Here is a 14,582-nt window from a genome sequence, read left to right as displayed (position 1 = left end):
TAATTATGTTTCCATAATTTATATGTATTTTAAATCTTTGTAATCATATGTATCAAGTGAAGTTTTAAAATTATGGAGGGATTCGCTTATTGTGTATGATAGATACACGACTATTCAATAATTATGATTGTTTTTTTGTATTTTATTATAATATAGTAATAACTACTTTATGTGATTAAATGTGTGGCCAAATTTAATTTTACTTTTTATCATTTATGGAACATATGTGAGTATTTACACATCTACTTCTAAACTATGTCTTTCAATATTTCAATTTTTATAACTTTGATTAGACATCGAATTCAAGATACATAAAAAAACTTCACAATGTTTATGTCGTGGTTTTGGATAGGAGAAAAGAAAATTTATCTAGATATTAAAATTTAAAAAATATTTAAATGAAACAGAGTTCAAATATAATTTCTCGTTAAATTTAAAATGATTCTTTCCATTTGATTCAAGTATATTATTTAAATAAATATGAAAAAAAAAAGTGTATGATCATGAATTCTGAAGCTATTAGATAAAGAAACTTTAAGAAAAGAACTTCTCCATAACCTTTCAAAGAAAAACAATGGGCCCCACTTCTTTAAGATGTCATTTGATTTTTTAAAAAATTTTCAAAGTATGGTCATTAGAATTTTCTGGAACATGAATTTTTTTTTTGAAATTCCCCACTCTTTGCATGATGTACAATAAGTTTAAGCTAGACTTTTTATTAATTGACAAATTTGCCCTTAGCTTGATTGTCCTAGATCAAACACATTCTCTTATATTAAACAACTAATTTTAATGTTCTACTTTATTTAAAAACCATACAAGAGAATAAATTAAAGTTATAAATATCTATTTATTAACATTTTTTATAGAATCAAATGAGGCAATAAAGAATACTAATCCATACATAAATTGATCTTAAATACATTTAAATTCGTTTCATGTGTGATTAACAAACGGAAATAAGGACATGGATGGAAGTTTTAGTGAATCATGATGTTAACAGATTGCTTTTATGTCTTGTCTTATATACATCAAAAATAGGAGATTAATTTAATATAGTAAGCAAGAAGTATCTTTTAAAATGGTTTGTCTATCTAAGTTTACTACCTCAAATAAGAAGAATCTAAAATATCAACAAAAGTTAACATGATATATATTGCAGTAATTTAACATGAGGTAGTTAATATTACATTTTAAATAAGTTGTTTAAAATAATTTTAACAGATGATTAGTATGTAATTATGTTTCCATAATTTATATGTATTGTAAATCTTTATAATGATATGTATCAAGTGAAGTTTTGAAATTATGGAGGAATTTGCTTATTGTGTATGATAGATACACGCCTATTCAATAATTTCGAATATTTTTGTTATTATTTTACTATAATATAGTAATAACTAACTAATGTGATTAAATGCATGGCCAAATTTAACTTTACTTTTTTATCATTTATGGAACATATGTGTGTATTTACACATCCACTGATAAACTATGTCTTCCAATATTTCAATTTTTATAACTTTGATTAGATGTCGAATTCAAGATACATGAAAAAACTTCACAATGTTTATGCCGTGGTTTTGGATAAGAGGAGAGAAAGTTTTTCTGAATATTAAAATTAAAAAAATATTTAAATGAAACAAACTTCAAATATAATTTCTCTTTAAATTTAAAATTATTATTTTCATTTGATTCAAGTATATTATTCAAATAAATAAGAAAAAAAGAAAGAAACTGTATGATCATGAATTCTGAAACTATTAGATAAAGAAAACTTTAAGAAAAAAACTTCTCCATAACCTTTTAAAGAAAAACAACGGCCCCACTTCTTTAAGATGTCACTTGATTTTTTAAAAAATTTCAAAGTATAGTCATTAGAATTTTCTGGAACACGGATTTTTTGTTTTGAAATTCTCCGCTCTTTGCATGATGTACAATAAGTTTAAGCTAGACTTTTTGTTAGTTGACAAATTTTCCCTTGGTCGTCCTAGTTATGGCTCTTCTATATATATATATATATATATATATATATATATATATATATATATATTGGTGCTTGACTTGACTAGACTCGATTTGTCTTAACTATTAATTCTTATTGGCTGCTTGAATTGTTATGTTACCTCTTGTAGTGGATTGACATATGTACTGTCATGACCCAAAAATGGTTCATGATGACACTTATCGCGGTTGAGTCTTGATAAGTAAGCTAATTATCCAAACTAATACAAAGGAAACAAAATTGATTTTTGACCGAAGTAAGATCAACACGGAACAAATACATGTAGACACATGATTTTTGACCCAAGAGAGACTTCTAGAACGAAGTAAGATCAATCACGAAATAAATACACGCGGACACACGATTTTCGACCCTCCCCGAGCTTTAACCTATTTTTGACATTAAATGTCTATTTACGTAAAAATATTATCTTTAGCTCTTATTTTATTTTTTATAGGTTTCATCTAAAAAAATGTGAAAAGTTTAAAAAATAGATTTATATTTTAGGATATGTTTCATTTATTTATTTATTAATTTATTTTGTAGATAATAAGAAATTTTTTTCAAAAAAATATGTTTTTTCTTTTACTCTAGATGTTAATAAATAAGCTTGTAATTTTATTATTCTCTTTATTATATTTTATTTTAGGCTAGTTATAAAATTTTTCTTATATTTTCTTAAGTATAAAAATGAATTTATTATATATATATAAAAGAAACCTTATCCTAATAAACTATCCATTCCCACATCTCCTCAACCTCCCCCACATTCCTATTTTCAATAACTTCCTCAACTCCCTCAACTTTCCAACACTACACAATCCATATAAACACACACAAGACATACGCACAAAGGACAGACAGAAAATCATAGAAAAACACACACGGACAAATAAAAAAAAAGAAGAGGAAAAGCTGAGAGACTAACCCAAGAGAAGAAACAAATGGTAGAAAAAGTAGACATAGGACAAAAAAAAAATGGGCACAAAAAAAATGAACAAAAAAACATAGAAGATGAGACATAAGAAAGAGGGAGAAAAAATTGAAACAAAAGCTGGAAAACCAAAGTGAAAAAGAGAGGAAAAAGAGCCACGAGTTGAGTTTGGGTTTTTGTTTCGAGTTTTTGGTGAAGGCCTTCTTGTTTATACTTTAGCTATTCTACCACACAGGTTCTTATTCGATTTCTTTATTCGTAATAAATTTTTATATGAAATCAAAGCATGAATGAAGTTATTTCAACAGACTTTTTTATATTATTTAGTGTGTGTAGTTTATTATTTCTATATAGTTTACTCAGTGTCTTTATATATTACATATTTGTCATTTCGAAATGATGTTCATTAGATAGGTTTTGAATTTTAAATGAGATAATTGTTAAAGTTATTAGTGTTATAAATGTAAAGTTACATTCAATTGACATGTAATTAGTGTATAGGTGTGCTATAACTACAACTTGTGATTCATGCATGCATGCGAAAACAAAAAGAAAGGGCGATCAAAAATACATTATTCACACATACAGTAGCCATGCACATGCACACACATAAAAGAAAAAGTTAGAAAGAAGAAAAATAAAAGCAGAGAACACAAGAGAAAAAAAGAATACTCAGGAAAAGAAAAAGTAGTAATATGAAGAATGAAAAATGAGGTATACATTGACTGTAACATGCAACTCTTTTGAGTTTACTAATTCCTTAGAATTATAGCAATAATAACATGATTCCCCTAGTATGATTCTCTATGTGTTACTTTGGCCTATTCTAGTGTTGATGCAGACCCTTCAAAATCTTTCGTATCATTACATTTTTAGTAATTACTATTAGTGACTTAATTAATGGTACAAAAGCATGCTAAAAAGATAACCACCGGGGAAACCGCTTAGTTGATGCAAAGTCCACCGTGCTGTCTTGTACTTTTGAATGGATCATGTTCATGTATGAACTTTGACAATAATGGAAGTTTACATGTTGCATTTTTTATTTGTACTTTTTTTTCTACCATTTATTCATTCATGTAATTATTAAAGAGATATCAGAATGAAATAATACTAATTTAGAGCAAGTAACTGACATGATGAGAATTTAAATTTTTTCTATGGCTTTTCATGTTGATGTTAATAGAGAAATATGACATTCTATTATTATGGGTTAATTAAGTTTAAAAATATTCTTGAACCTATATCTATTGTTTAAGGCCCGAAGTAAATTAAAATGCTATGAGTTTGCGTGAGATGGGTTACAAATTTATTCAAGATCCATCATAACTATTAAAAAGGAGAGGAAAAAAGATTTATAAGAGAGCGAGGCGAGTTGCGGAATAATTCAAGACTCATTGTAAATTTGAAAGAAAAGAGTGAAAAAGAGTAAAATTAGATAAGAAAAATGGTCTCAAGTTTACAAGAGATGAACAAATGCCTTTTAACGATAGAAAAACTTTAGGCACGTTTAATATATTTGTTTCGATTAAGAATGCAACGCACATATCTTTCTGGGACGTTTAAAAATAATCCGAGGATGTAATAATGCACCTTGGAAAAGATCGTCATAAAATTAATTTTCACTAGCTTAATAAAAGAGGTATAGACAGATATTAGATATTAAAAATGAGCGAATTAAAGCCCTAACATAATTTATCCAAAATAGCTTAGTTAAGTATAAGTTGATAAAAGCGACCACGCTAGAACCATGGGGCTTGAGGGATGCATCATACCTTCCCTCGGTCAATAGAATTAGTTACCCGATCTTCTATTTTTGCAGACCAATAAAGAGTCATTTCATTTGATTAGGGATTCAATAAGGTGACTTGAAATACCATAACTCAATTCCTGGCGATTCTGTAAATAAAATAATCCCTTCTCAAAATCGTCACATTAATTGAAAAAACCCTTCGACCTTATGCGAAAAAGGGTGTGACAATACATATATATATATATATATAGAGAGAGAGAGAGAGAGAGAGAGGAAGAGAGAGAGAGAGAACAAACAAAGTCTGAAGAAATACATAAACAACCCAAAACTTGGTGTAATATAAGAGCAATCTAGTATAAAACTGAAAGTACAAAGTCTAACTTCGACCCAAATAAAGGCAAAAGTAAGATAGAGTAAGATCCAAAAATCCACCCTGAACACTAGGACGGTCCAGTACCATGAATATCACCAATCAACAACATGATCTTAACCTCTATGTGTCGTACTAGTTTTAGGATCTACATCAAAAGAGCACAGTATGAGTGAGCACGATCCACTTGTACTCAGTAGGTATCATAGTCCAACTGAGCAAAGTAGGAAATAAACTAAGTAAAACATATTATGAGCACATCACTTGCAAATAGAAAAGTCCCAAACAGTAGCTCACACCGTTTTCACTCGCAATTTAGCATATATAGGTATACAAAAATAGTAACAAAACAGATATAAAAGAGGAAAATACATGAAAACAACACACAAGTTAAGGAAACTAAGGAAAGCAAGCAACATATATATGCAATGCAATTCAATGTGGATGGAATGAATGGAGAAAGCCATCGCATGACTTTTTCATCGATCTCGAATCTACCAGGCAGGACTAAGAGGGTTCATAACCTATATATTGTATCTTATATATCAATCTCAACTCTCTTCTCTATCTTATGTTCATGGAGAGGATTTTCATACAAATATCTCATTTTCTTTCAAAAATAGTGTGATTAGTGCTACCAATATATCATGAATGAATATGTATGAAATGAGGGTGTAATGCTCACAATCAATCCAAAATGAGGAAATCCAATCCAATCAACATGTAAGTATATATGAGTAAGCCTAGAAATCAACTCAATATGCCTATAATTCATGATTTATCAACTCCAAATAGGTACCATCATAACAAATATACATGCAAGACATCATTATTACCATATCAATTCCTAGTTCAGTTATTTTATCATGATAAAAGCAATCAATATTCAAATAAGGCCTACATTATTAAATTAAGCCTCTGCACAAGCATTATATCTAGAATAAAAGCATAAAGATGCACATATAAGGCAATGATGTTGAATAAATCCACCACACGAGCAACACACAATATTATATACCGAAGGTCAACAACAATAAACTATAAGCCCCCCACCTAGGAACACAATAGTAAAATAATGTCACGATCCCAACCCAGACTTAGCCATGATGGGCATCTCAAGCTCACCATGGGCTGGAGACACCCCCTAAGCCTTACCTCAAGAACACAATAAAGATAAACAGCAGAAGCCAAACAAGTCTATAAAAGACATCTATGTCATCCCAATACTGTCCACAAAAGCTTCTAAATCAGAAATACCAACTAAGTCGGGACATACCCACGATTATGACCAAAAAGATCCATAAATCCTAAAAGAAGAAATAAAAAAACTAATGAAATGATCAGGCCTTTCGAAGGATGGAGGCTCATGACTTCACAGCTAATTAACAGAAGTCCCCAACCACCTAACGTTGCGTAGGAGCAATAGAGAATTCCTCCGAACCTACATCATGAAATAATGTAGCGTCCGGGGACGCTCAGTAGGGCGAGCCCTGTCATGTATCTTAAGGGATAGTGATAAAATAATGCATTAACCAATTCCAGTCACAAACCATATGTATAAAATTATAAATATATATATAGGATGCCGAGATAGGGACAAGGGACATAAAGCATGAAAGTGTAAGATATTATCCTATACTATGTAGCTCGTATCAATATTTCAGGCACCCACATGCTATATGGGTTCGGCTCCCCTTGCGAGAAGGGCCTCAGTCTATGTTAGCCGTTTGTACCAAGGAAAGGCTAAAGATACCAAGGCGATAACCATCTAAAATATAATATGTTCATCAGATACATGGTCATATAGACCCCTAAGGTCCACAAATGTGGTTTCCAATGCAGTTCCACCTAGGACTACACCTTCTCAGTGAGCTACATAATTCTTTTTAAGCCCAAAGTAAAACAATTTGAACATAAACCAATCATTAACCAAGGAATCGTTTAATTAGGCATTTCCAATATGGTATCATCATACCAATATGCTTGCAAACTAATTCAATTATGTCAAACTAGTCCACTTAACCATAAGACTCTCAAGTTCCATTTAAAATTCAAAACCATGGCCACCAAGGGAATTCCATATCTATATCCACCAACGCATTCTAAATCCAGTTTTTTAATCCATTTATCCTTTAATGCAATGCAATGGTTTCAAAAGAAAAGTTAAATTATGAAAATATCCATATTCCAAATCAATTTTACAATGTGGAATAAGGTTAATGCAATTATCAAGCCAAAAGTTCATCAATTTGGTGAAACCCATGTCACCCATTTCAATCATTATAACAATGCACCAATTCAGTCCCAAGAAACCATCAATTAAAGCATGAATAACACATTTAAAATATGAAAAAAATAATTCAAGTAATAACAACCAAAAACCCTCAACCCAATTTCAAACCTATCATTCAAATCACATGAATGTTGAGTACATTTATGCCATAACGTAAATTTAAGTTAAGGAATGAAAAACATTTCTAAAATATAGAAGAATTTGAAGGGAAATCAAAGTTTGGAGGTGGAGTAGTGATTTCTTGTGAAACCCTTGAACTTTCTTGGTTTGGGAGTTAAAGAAGAGAAAAGTAATATTTGATCTTGATAACTGAAGGGAAAGGGTTAATATGGTGTTTTAAAGTCATTTAAGCGGAAAAGGATCAAAAAGCCCCTCACCCCAAGTGAAAAAATAAAAATTAGACAGAAAATGCATAGCAGCGTGGTACGCTGCTATCACGGAGGGTAGCCTACATGCCACGCTCCTATTGCGGAGCGTAAGTGGCATGGTACTCCACTATTGTAGAGACTCACTTTCTCGGGGTATACCTATCAAACGGGCTGGGCTGACCCAACCCGACTCGGCCCAACCTACTTACAAAACCCGACCCGATTTGACCCGGCCTGGTCAGCCCATGGGCTATAGGGTACCAAGTCCCGGGCCGGTTTATTTTTTTAGTTGGACCCAATTAACTCGGATCGGACCAAGCCCGGTCAGAGCCTGTCGGTTAACCGGCCCGATTAATTTTTTTTTTTAAATTTTGGAGATTGGGCGAAACTAGCCGTTGGACCAATGGCCATATAGCTGTTTTTGGGTCCAAACGACTAGTTTGACCTTTTTTATTTAAAAAAAATTACATTTAAAATTATTTTTTAACCCCAAAAAATTTCTTTAAATACCCTACACTTTCAAATCATTTTTCACACAATTTTTTACTCTCTCAATTCTCATTCTCTCTCAAATCTCAATTCTCAAACATTCTATGTATTTAATTTCCTAAAGTACTCACTTTAATTTTTTAATTTTGCGATTACAAAGTACGAGTAGAAGTTTCTAAAGTCGCAACCTTAGGATACTTCCAAAATTTGGTATTATCGTTCCATCTCTTACGTTTAATTTTTAATTTGTGTATTAGTTGTTAAATATTTAATTTTATTATATTTGTGTATTTTAAATTTTTTTAGTTTAATTTATATTATGGATAAATTAAGAAACCTTGCCACCAAAGGTGTTAAAACTTTTTGTTCCGGAAGCGGTAGTAAAAAGTGAATTACTAGTGGTAGAGGTACTTCAAGTAATAGATATATCCGTGTGCCTCCGACACCGCTTATTCAGTCTTTTGAGGAAGAAGTAGGTGTACCTTTAGGTGTAGGTGCCCACGATATGGATTATGTAGAACTTCAGGAAAATTACAGTATAAAAGAAGAAAATGAAGTATATGCAGTTAATTTAGACGAAGATGATGAAAATATTGGTGAGACACCCACAGTAAAAAATGCTAACATTAGATCTGAATCATTTAATCTCCCTCCCTGTCCTTCCTGTGCCCCAAGAGCTCGTAAAACAACTAGTATTGCATGGAAATTGTTTGAACGTACATCAGATACTGAGGTGCAATGCAATATTTGTCAACAAATATATAAGCATAAAAGTTTAGGCAACCAAGGGGGTACGGGTACGTTAATGAGACATATAGGTGATGTTCACGAAAGAGAGTTAAAAATTACACAAGGTGGTAAGGATGTTGGTGGGCCCACACAAACTAGAATGGACCCAGCAACCGGCCATGTAATGATGAAGTATAATAAATTGAGGGACCGAGAAGAAATAACTAAAATGGTAGATGTGGGTTGTTTGCCTTTTAGTTTTCCTTCTTCTGATGCCTTTATTCATTTTATTCAAGCAATTTACAATCCTATGTTTAATGGTATTCCTAGAAGTACTTCCCGGGCCGATATTTTTAGACTTCATTCACAATATTATTTTTATTTAGCAACATTATTAGAAAATATTCAATGTAGAATGTCCCTAACTTCTGATCTTAGGCATGCGGTAAATAAAAATGATTATTTAACTATTACTTGTCACTGGATAGATAGTAGTTTTGTTATGTAAAAATGTATTCTTGCTTTTTTGTATGATGAAGATCATAAACGTACTGGAGATTTTATTGCTGATTCGATTGCTAAAGTTGTAGAATTTTATGGTATCGAAAATAAAATCTTTTGTATTGCTTTTGATAATGCTTCTAACAACAAGACTGCTATAACAAAATTAAAATCTAAGCTATCTCCGCCGTTACTTGAAATTTTTCATTTTAAGTGTGCATGCCATCTATATAATTTAATTGTAAGAGATGGTCTTGAGTTTTATATTGAAAAAATTTAGCTTGCCATTGGTTTTATTCAAGGAAATAACCATAGAAGTAGAATTAGAGACTTTAAACTTAAATGTGAACAAAATGAACTTGCACCGATATTGATGCCTGAAGAATGTCATACTAGATGGAATGCTACGTATGAGTTTTTAAAAACTTGTTATAAATATAGAGTTTCTATTACACTATCTTTTAACTAATTGTGGTTCATTTGCTGATTCTGCTGATTGCATGTTACATGATTCTGATTGGGTTGAAATTAATGATCTTGTTAAGTTTTTGAAAATTTTTTATATAGCTACGGTTGAATTTTTTGGTGCTTATTATCCTACTGTTTGTAATATTTTGGCATATATAACCGATATTTTTGGTTGACTCAAAGAATATAAAAATAAAGAAGGTTACAAAGATGTTGTTGGTGCCGTGTTTGCTAAATTTAAGAAATATATTTTTCCGATTCCCCCTATTTACTTGGTTGATGCTATGCTAAATCCTTGTAAGAAATATAATACTACGTGCCACTTTAGTACTCTTATTTATTCTAATTTAGAGATAAATACTAACAATGATTCTCAAAAAGTACAACTTGATTTGTGGACGGCTATGGGTGATGCGAATGAATACATAGATAAATTATATAATCACTATGCTGATTTAGTTGATTTAGCCGTACCTACAAATATCACTCCAATTGTTGCTCCTCATCCTCCCGAGGAGCCATCATCTTCTAAAAGCCCGACACATACTGGTTTTTCTGATCACTTTTATGATTCAAATTGTTGGAACAATGTCGAGGAGGGAGCTTACACATCAACTTATCAGAAAGAGCTTAAGTAGTATCTTCGGTCGCCTCTAGAGGATCTCAGACGATGGATCAACGTGTTGGATTGGTGGAGGAGTAATTAAACACAATATCCTGTGCTTTCAAGATTAGCTAGAAATATCTTGAATGTTCCAATGTCAACCGTTGCATCAGAGAGCGCTTTTAGTCAAGGACGACAGAAACTTGGAGACAACCGACATACATTGGGAAGCAATGCAATGAATGTTCTCGTTTTCCTCAGAGATTGGATTAGAGCCAAACGAATAAATCAAGAAATGAAAGCGGAGTCGAACGACGAGTAGAGACTTGAAGAAATTATGACTTCACGGGAGAACTCAGCAGAATCAAGTCCAATACATGGTTTTGCCCCCGTTGACTTTGACTTTCCTATGCAAGTTCCCGTTAATATTAACATGAATGAGTTGGAGAAAACGATGCAAAATTTGTACATTTTTCATTCATGTAAATTATAAATTTTGGATCATTTTGCAATAAATAAAATTCAACATTCATTCATTCCTTAGTCCTTACTTTGTAATTTTTTTATTTAATGATTTAAATTGAATTTCTAATTTAAATTAAAAACTTAGTTTTAATATATTATTAATTTACTATTAAGTATTATACTATTATTAATTTATTATATTAAGTAGCATATGTTTTATTTAAAATAGTGTATATATTTTCTAAAATAGTATATATTTAACATATTCATGTGTATATGTTTTATAAATTAGTATATAACTATATATATAGCGTGTGTATATATTGTAGTATATTTTAGTTAAAGTAGTACGTATATATTGAATGATACGTATATATTTGTATATATCTTCTATAAACATATATATTTAACGTATACATGTGTATATGTTTTATAAATTAGTATATAACTATATATATATATATATATATATTGTATTATATATATATTGTTGTATATTTTATTTAAAGTAGTACATATATATTGAATGGTGCGTATATATGCGTATATATCTTCTATAGACGTATATATTTAACGTATACATGTGTATATATTTTATAAATTAGTATATAACCATATATATAAATATTGTAGTGTGTATAAATTGTAGTATATTTTATTTAAAGTAGTACATATCTATTGAATGATACGTATATATTTGTATATATCTTCTATAGACGTATATATTTAACGTATACATGTGTATATGTTTTATAAATTAGTATATGACTATATATATATATTTATTGTAGTATATTTTATTTAAAGTAGTACATATATATTGAATGGTGCGTATATATGTGTATATATCTTCTATAGACATATATATTTAATGTATACATGTATATATATATTATAAATTAGTATATAACTATATATATAAATATTGTAGTGTATATATATTGTAGTATATGTTTTATTTAAAGTAGTACATATATTGAATGGTATATATATGTGTATATATCTTCTATAAACGTATATATTTAATGTATAAATGCGTATATGTTTTATAAATTAGTATATAACTATATATATAAAATATTGTAGTGTATATATATTGTAGTATATGTTTTATTTAAAGAAGTACATATATTGAATGGAATATATATGTGTATATATCTTCTATAGACGTATATATTTAACATATACATGTGTATATGTTTTATAAATTAGTATATAACTATATATATAGTGTGTATATATTGTAGTATATTTTATTTAAAGTAGTATGTATATATATTGAATGATATGTATATATGCGTATATATCTTCTATAGACGTATATATTTAACGTATACATGTGTATAGATTTTATAAATTAGTATATAACTATATATATATATATATATTGTAGTATTTTTTATTTAAAGTAGTACATATATGTTGAATGGTGCGTATATATATGTATATATCTTCTATAGACGTATATATTTAATGTAAACATGTGTATATGTTTTATAAATTAGTATATAACTATATATATATATATAGTGTAGTATAAATATATTGTAGTATATTTTATTTAAAGTGGTACATATATATTGAATGGTGCGTATATATGTGTATATATCTTCTATAGACGTATATATTTAATGTATACATGTGTATATGTTTTATAAATTAGCATATAACTATATATATAAATATTGTAGTGTATATATATTGTAGTATATGTTTTATTTAAAGTAGTACATATACTGAATGGTATATATATATATATGTGTATATATCTTCTATAGATGTATATATTTAATGTATACATGTTTATATGTTTTATAAATTAGTATATAACTATATATATATATATATTTAAATATTCTAGTGTATATGTATTTTAGTATACGTTTTATTTAAAGTAGTACATATATTGAATGGTATATATATATGTGTGTATATATATCTTCTATAGAAGTATCTATTTAACATATACATGTGTATATATTTTATAAATTAGTATATAACTATATATATAGTGTGCGTGTATATTGTAGTATATATATATATTGTAGTATATTTTATTTAAAGTAGTATGTATATATATTGAATAATACGTATATATGCGTATATATCTTCTATAGATGTATATATTTAACGTATACATGTGTATATGTTTTCTAAGGCGGTTAAAATTGTTTCAATAAATTAGGAGAGGCGTTGGTTTCTATCAAATATGTTATAAATCCTACTCAGTACTCCCTCTCTCTCTTATAGTTTCTTAATTTTTTGTCTTTTTAGCTTATATTTCCCCCTCTCCTTTTTTTTTTTTTAATATTATTATTACCCTTTTCATCTCTCTCTCTCTTAACCTGGTTCTTAATAACTTCTTTCTTTAACCACACCTCAGAATATTCATCTGGCAACCAGCATTCGTCCTTCAATCTTTGATTTTGGCGGACTATTAGGCCAAGATTCTTAGGAATTTACAGGTTAATCCATCATTGTTATTAAGAAGTTAAGAGGTTAACCATATACTAAGGGTATCATTTTTAAATAAACAAGATTATTTACATAAAATCATAACATATTCAAATAACTACAAACATATTTTTGGTGGGGAAATATTAAAGCATAAATAAGACTTACATGATAAAAATTGAGAGAGAGGTTTCCAGAGCCTTGTGAAAACTCGAAAAACACCTTTATTAAATCATACTTAATATTATACAAACTTGGTTACACACAGAGGATGGATTGGCTTAAGTGAAAAAGTTTAAACATGAAGGGAAGAGGAATATGTTATGGGTTCAAGTTTTTTCTTCATTATTTCCTCTTCTACTAACTACTTAAGTCTTATATAGACATAAGTGAAAAGAAACGAATGGACTCCAACATACTACGTGACCTAAGAACAAATGGCCGACACTTAAAAGATAAGATTCGTCAATAATGCAGGTCGGATACACTTTGGGCTCCATCGTCACATGTATTATTATTTATTTTAAAAGAGGCGTGCTTCAATAGTTTTTCCCTTTTTCGGAGGGTAGTGATAAAGGAAACACTCTGACATATTATAAGACTAATGTGGGCATACCCATATGGCACACTTTATCTTTATATCATATCATAATGTCCGATGCTTATTCTTGCACGTATCTGTCTTTTCTACCATTTGCTTGTCTTTGTCTGACTAGGTGTCCAAGTTGTGAAGTGCGATAGAATCAAAACTCATGCCTGAGTCATCATCTTTATTGGGATCCTGAGCATCTTGGAGATAAGCAAAGCTGCCATTAAATTCATCTCCTTCTTTTTCTGAACTTGGCCTGTTATCTGGATTGTTCTGACTATCTGTGTTTGGAACTACTCTGTCCATACTTCTGCTTGGGTTATCTTTGCTAATTATATGTTTATCTGATTCTTGACTATTGAAAAATCTTTCTAAAGTCTGTTTTATTATAGTCTCAATTTTTTCATTTTTTTTTTAAAATCAAAGTCTTTTTCAAAGTATTATTACAAGTTCTGGGTTATTTTTGTTTTGATGAAGAACAACTTTCATCTTCACTTTTTGGCAAAGTGACAACCATTAACGGATTTGATGCATCTTTACCGGCTACCGTTTGAACCGGA

At 29.5% G+C, this 14,582-nt stretch overlaps 1 protein-coding gene across 1 annotated transcript in view; it reads right to left on the bottom strand.

The window, feature by feature from the left end:
* Positions 1-14,328, bottom strand: part of LOC124890294 (secreted RxLR effector protein 161-like) — a 115,732-nt gene extending 101,404 nt beyond the window's left edge. Inside the window, exon 1 of the mRNA XM_047402158.1 lies at positions 14,190-14,328. Within this exon, the coding sequence (XP_047258114.1) occupies positions 14,190-14,328 (139 nt within the window). The remainder of the gene's footprint in view (positions 1-14,189) is intronic.
* Positions 14,329-14,582: the final 254 nt, after the last annotated feature.

This window comes from Capsicum annuum, unplaced genomic scaffold (assembly GCF_002878395.1).
Source record: "Capsicum annuum cultivar UCD-10X-F1 unplaced genomic scaffold, UCD10Xv1.1 ctg1491, whole genome shotgun sequence".
NCBI lineage: Eukaryota > Viridiplantae > Streptophyta > Magnoliopsida > Solanales > Solanaceae > Capsicum > Capsicum annuum.
The sequence above is the reverse complement of the archived record's forward strand: the minus strand, read 5'-3'. Positions and strand labels throughout refer to the sequence as shown.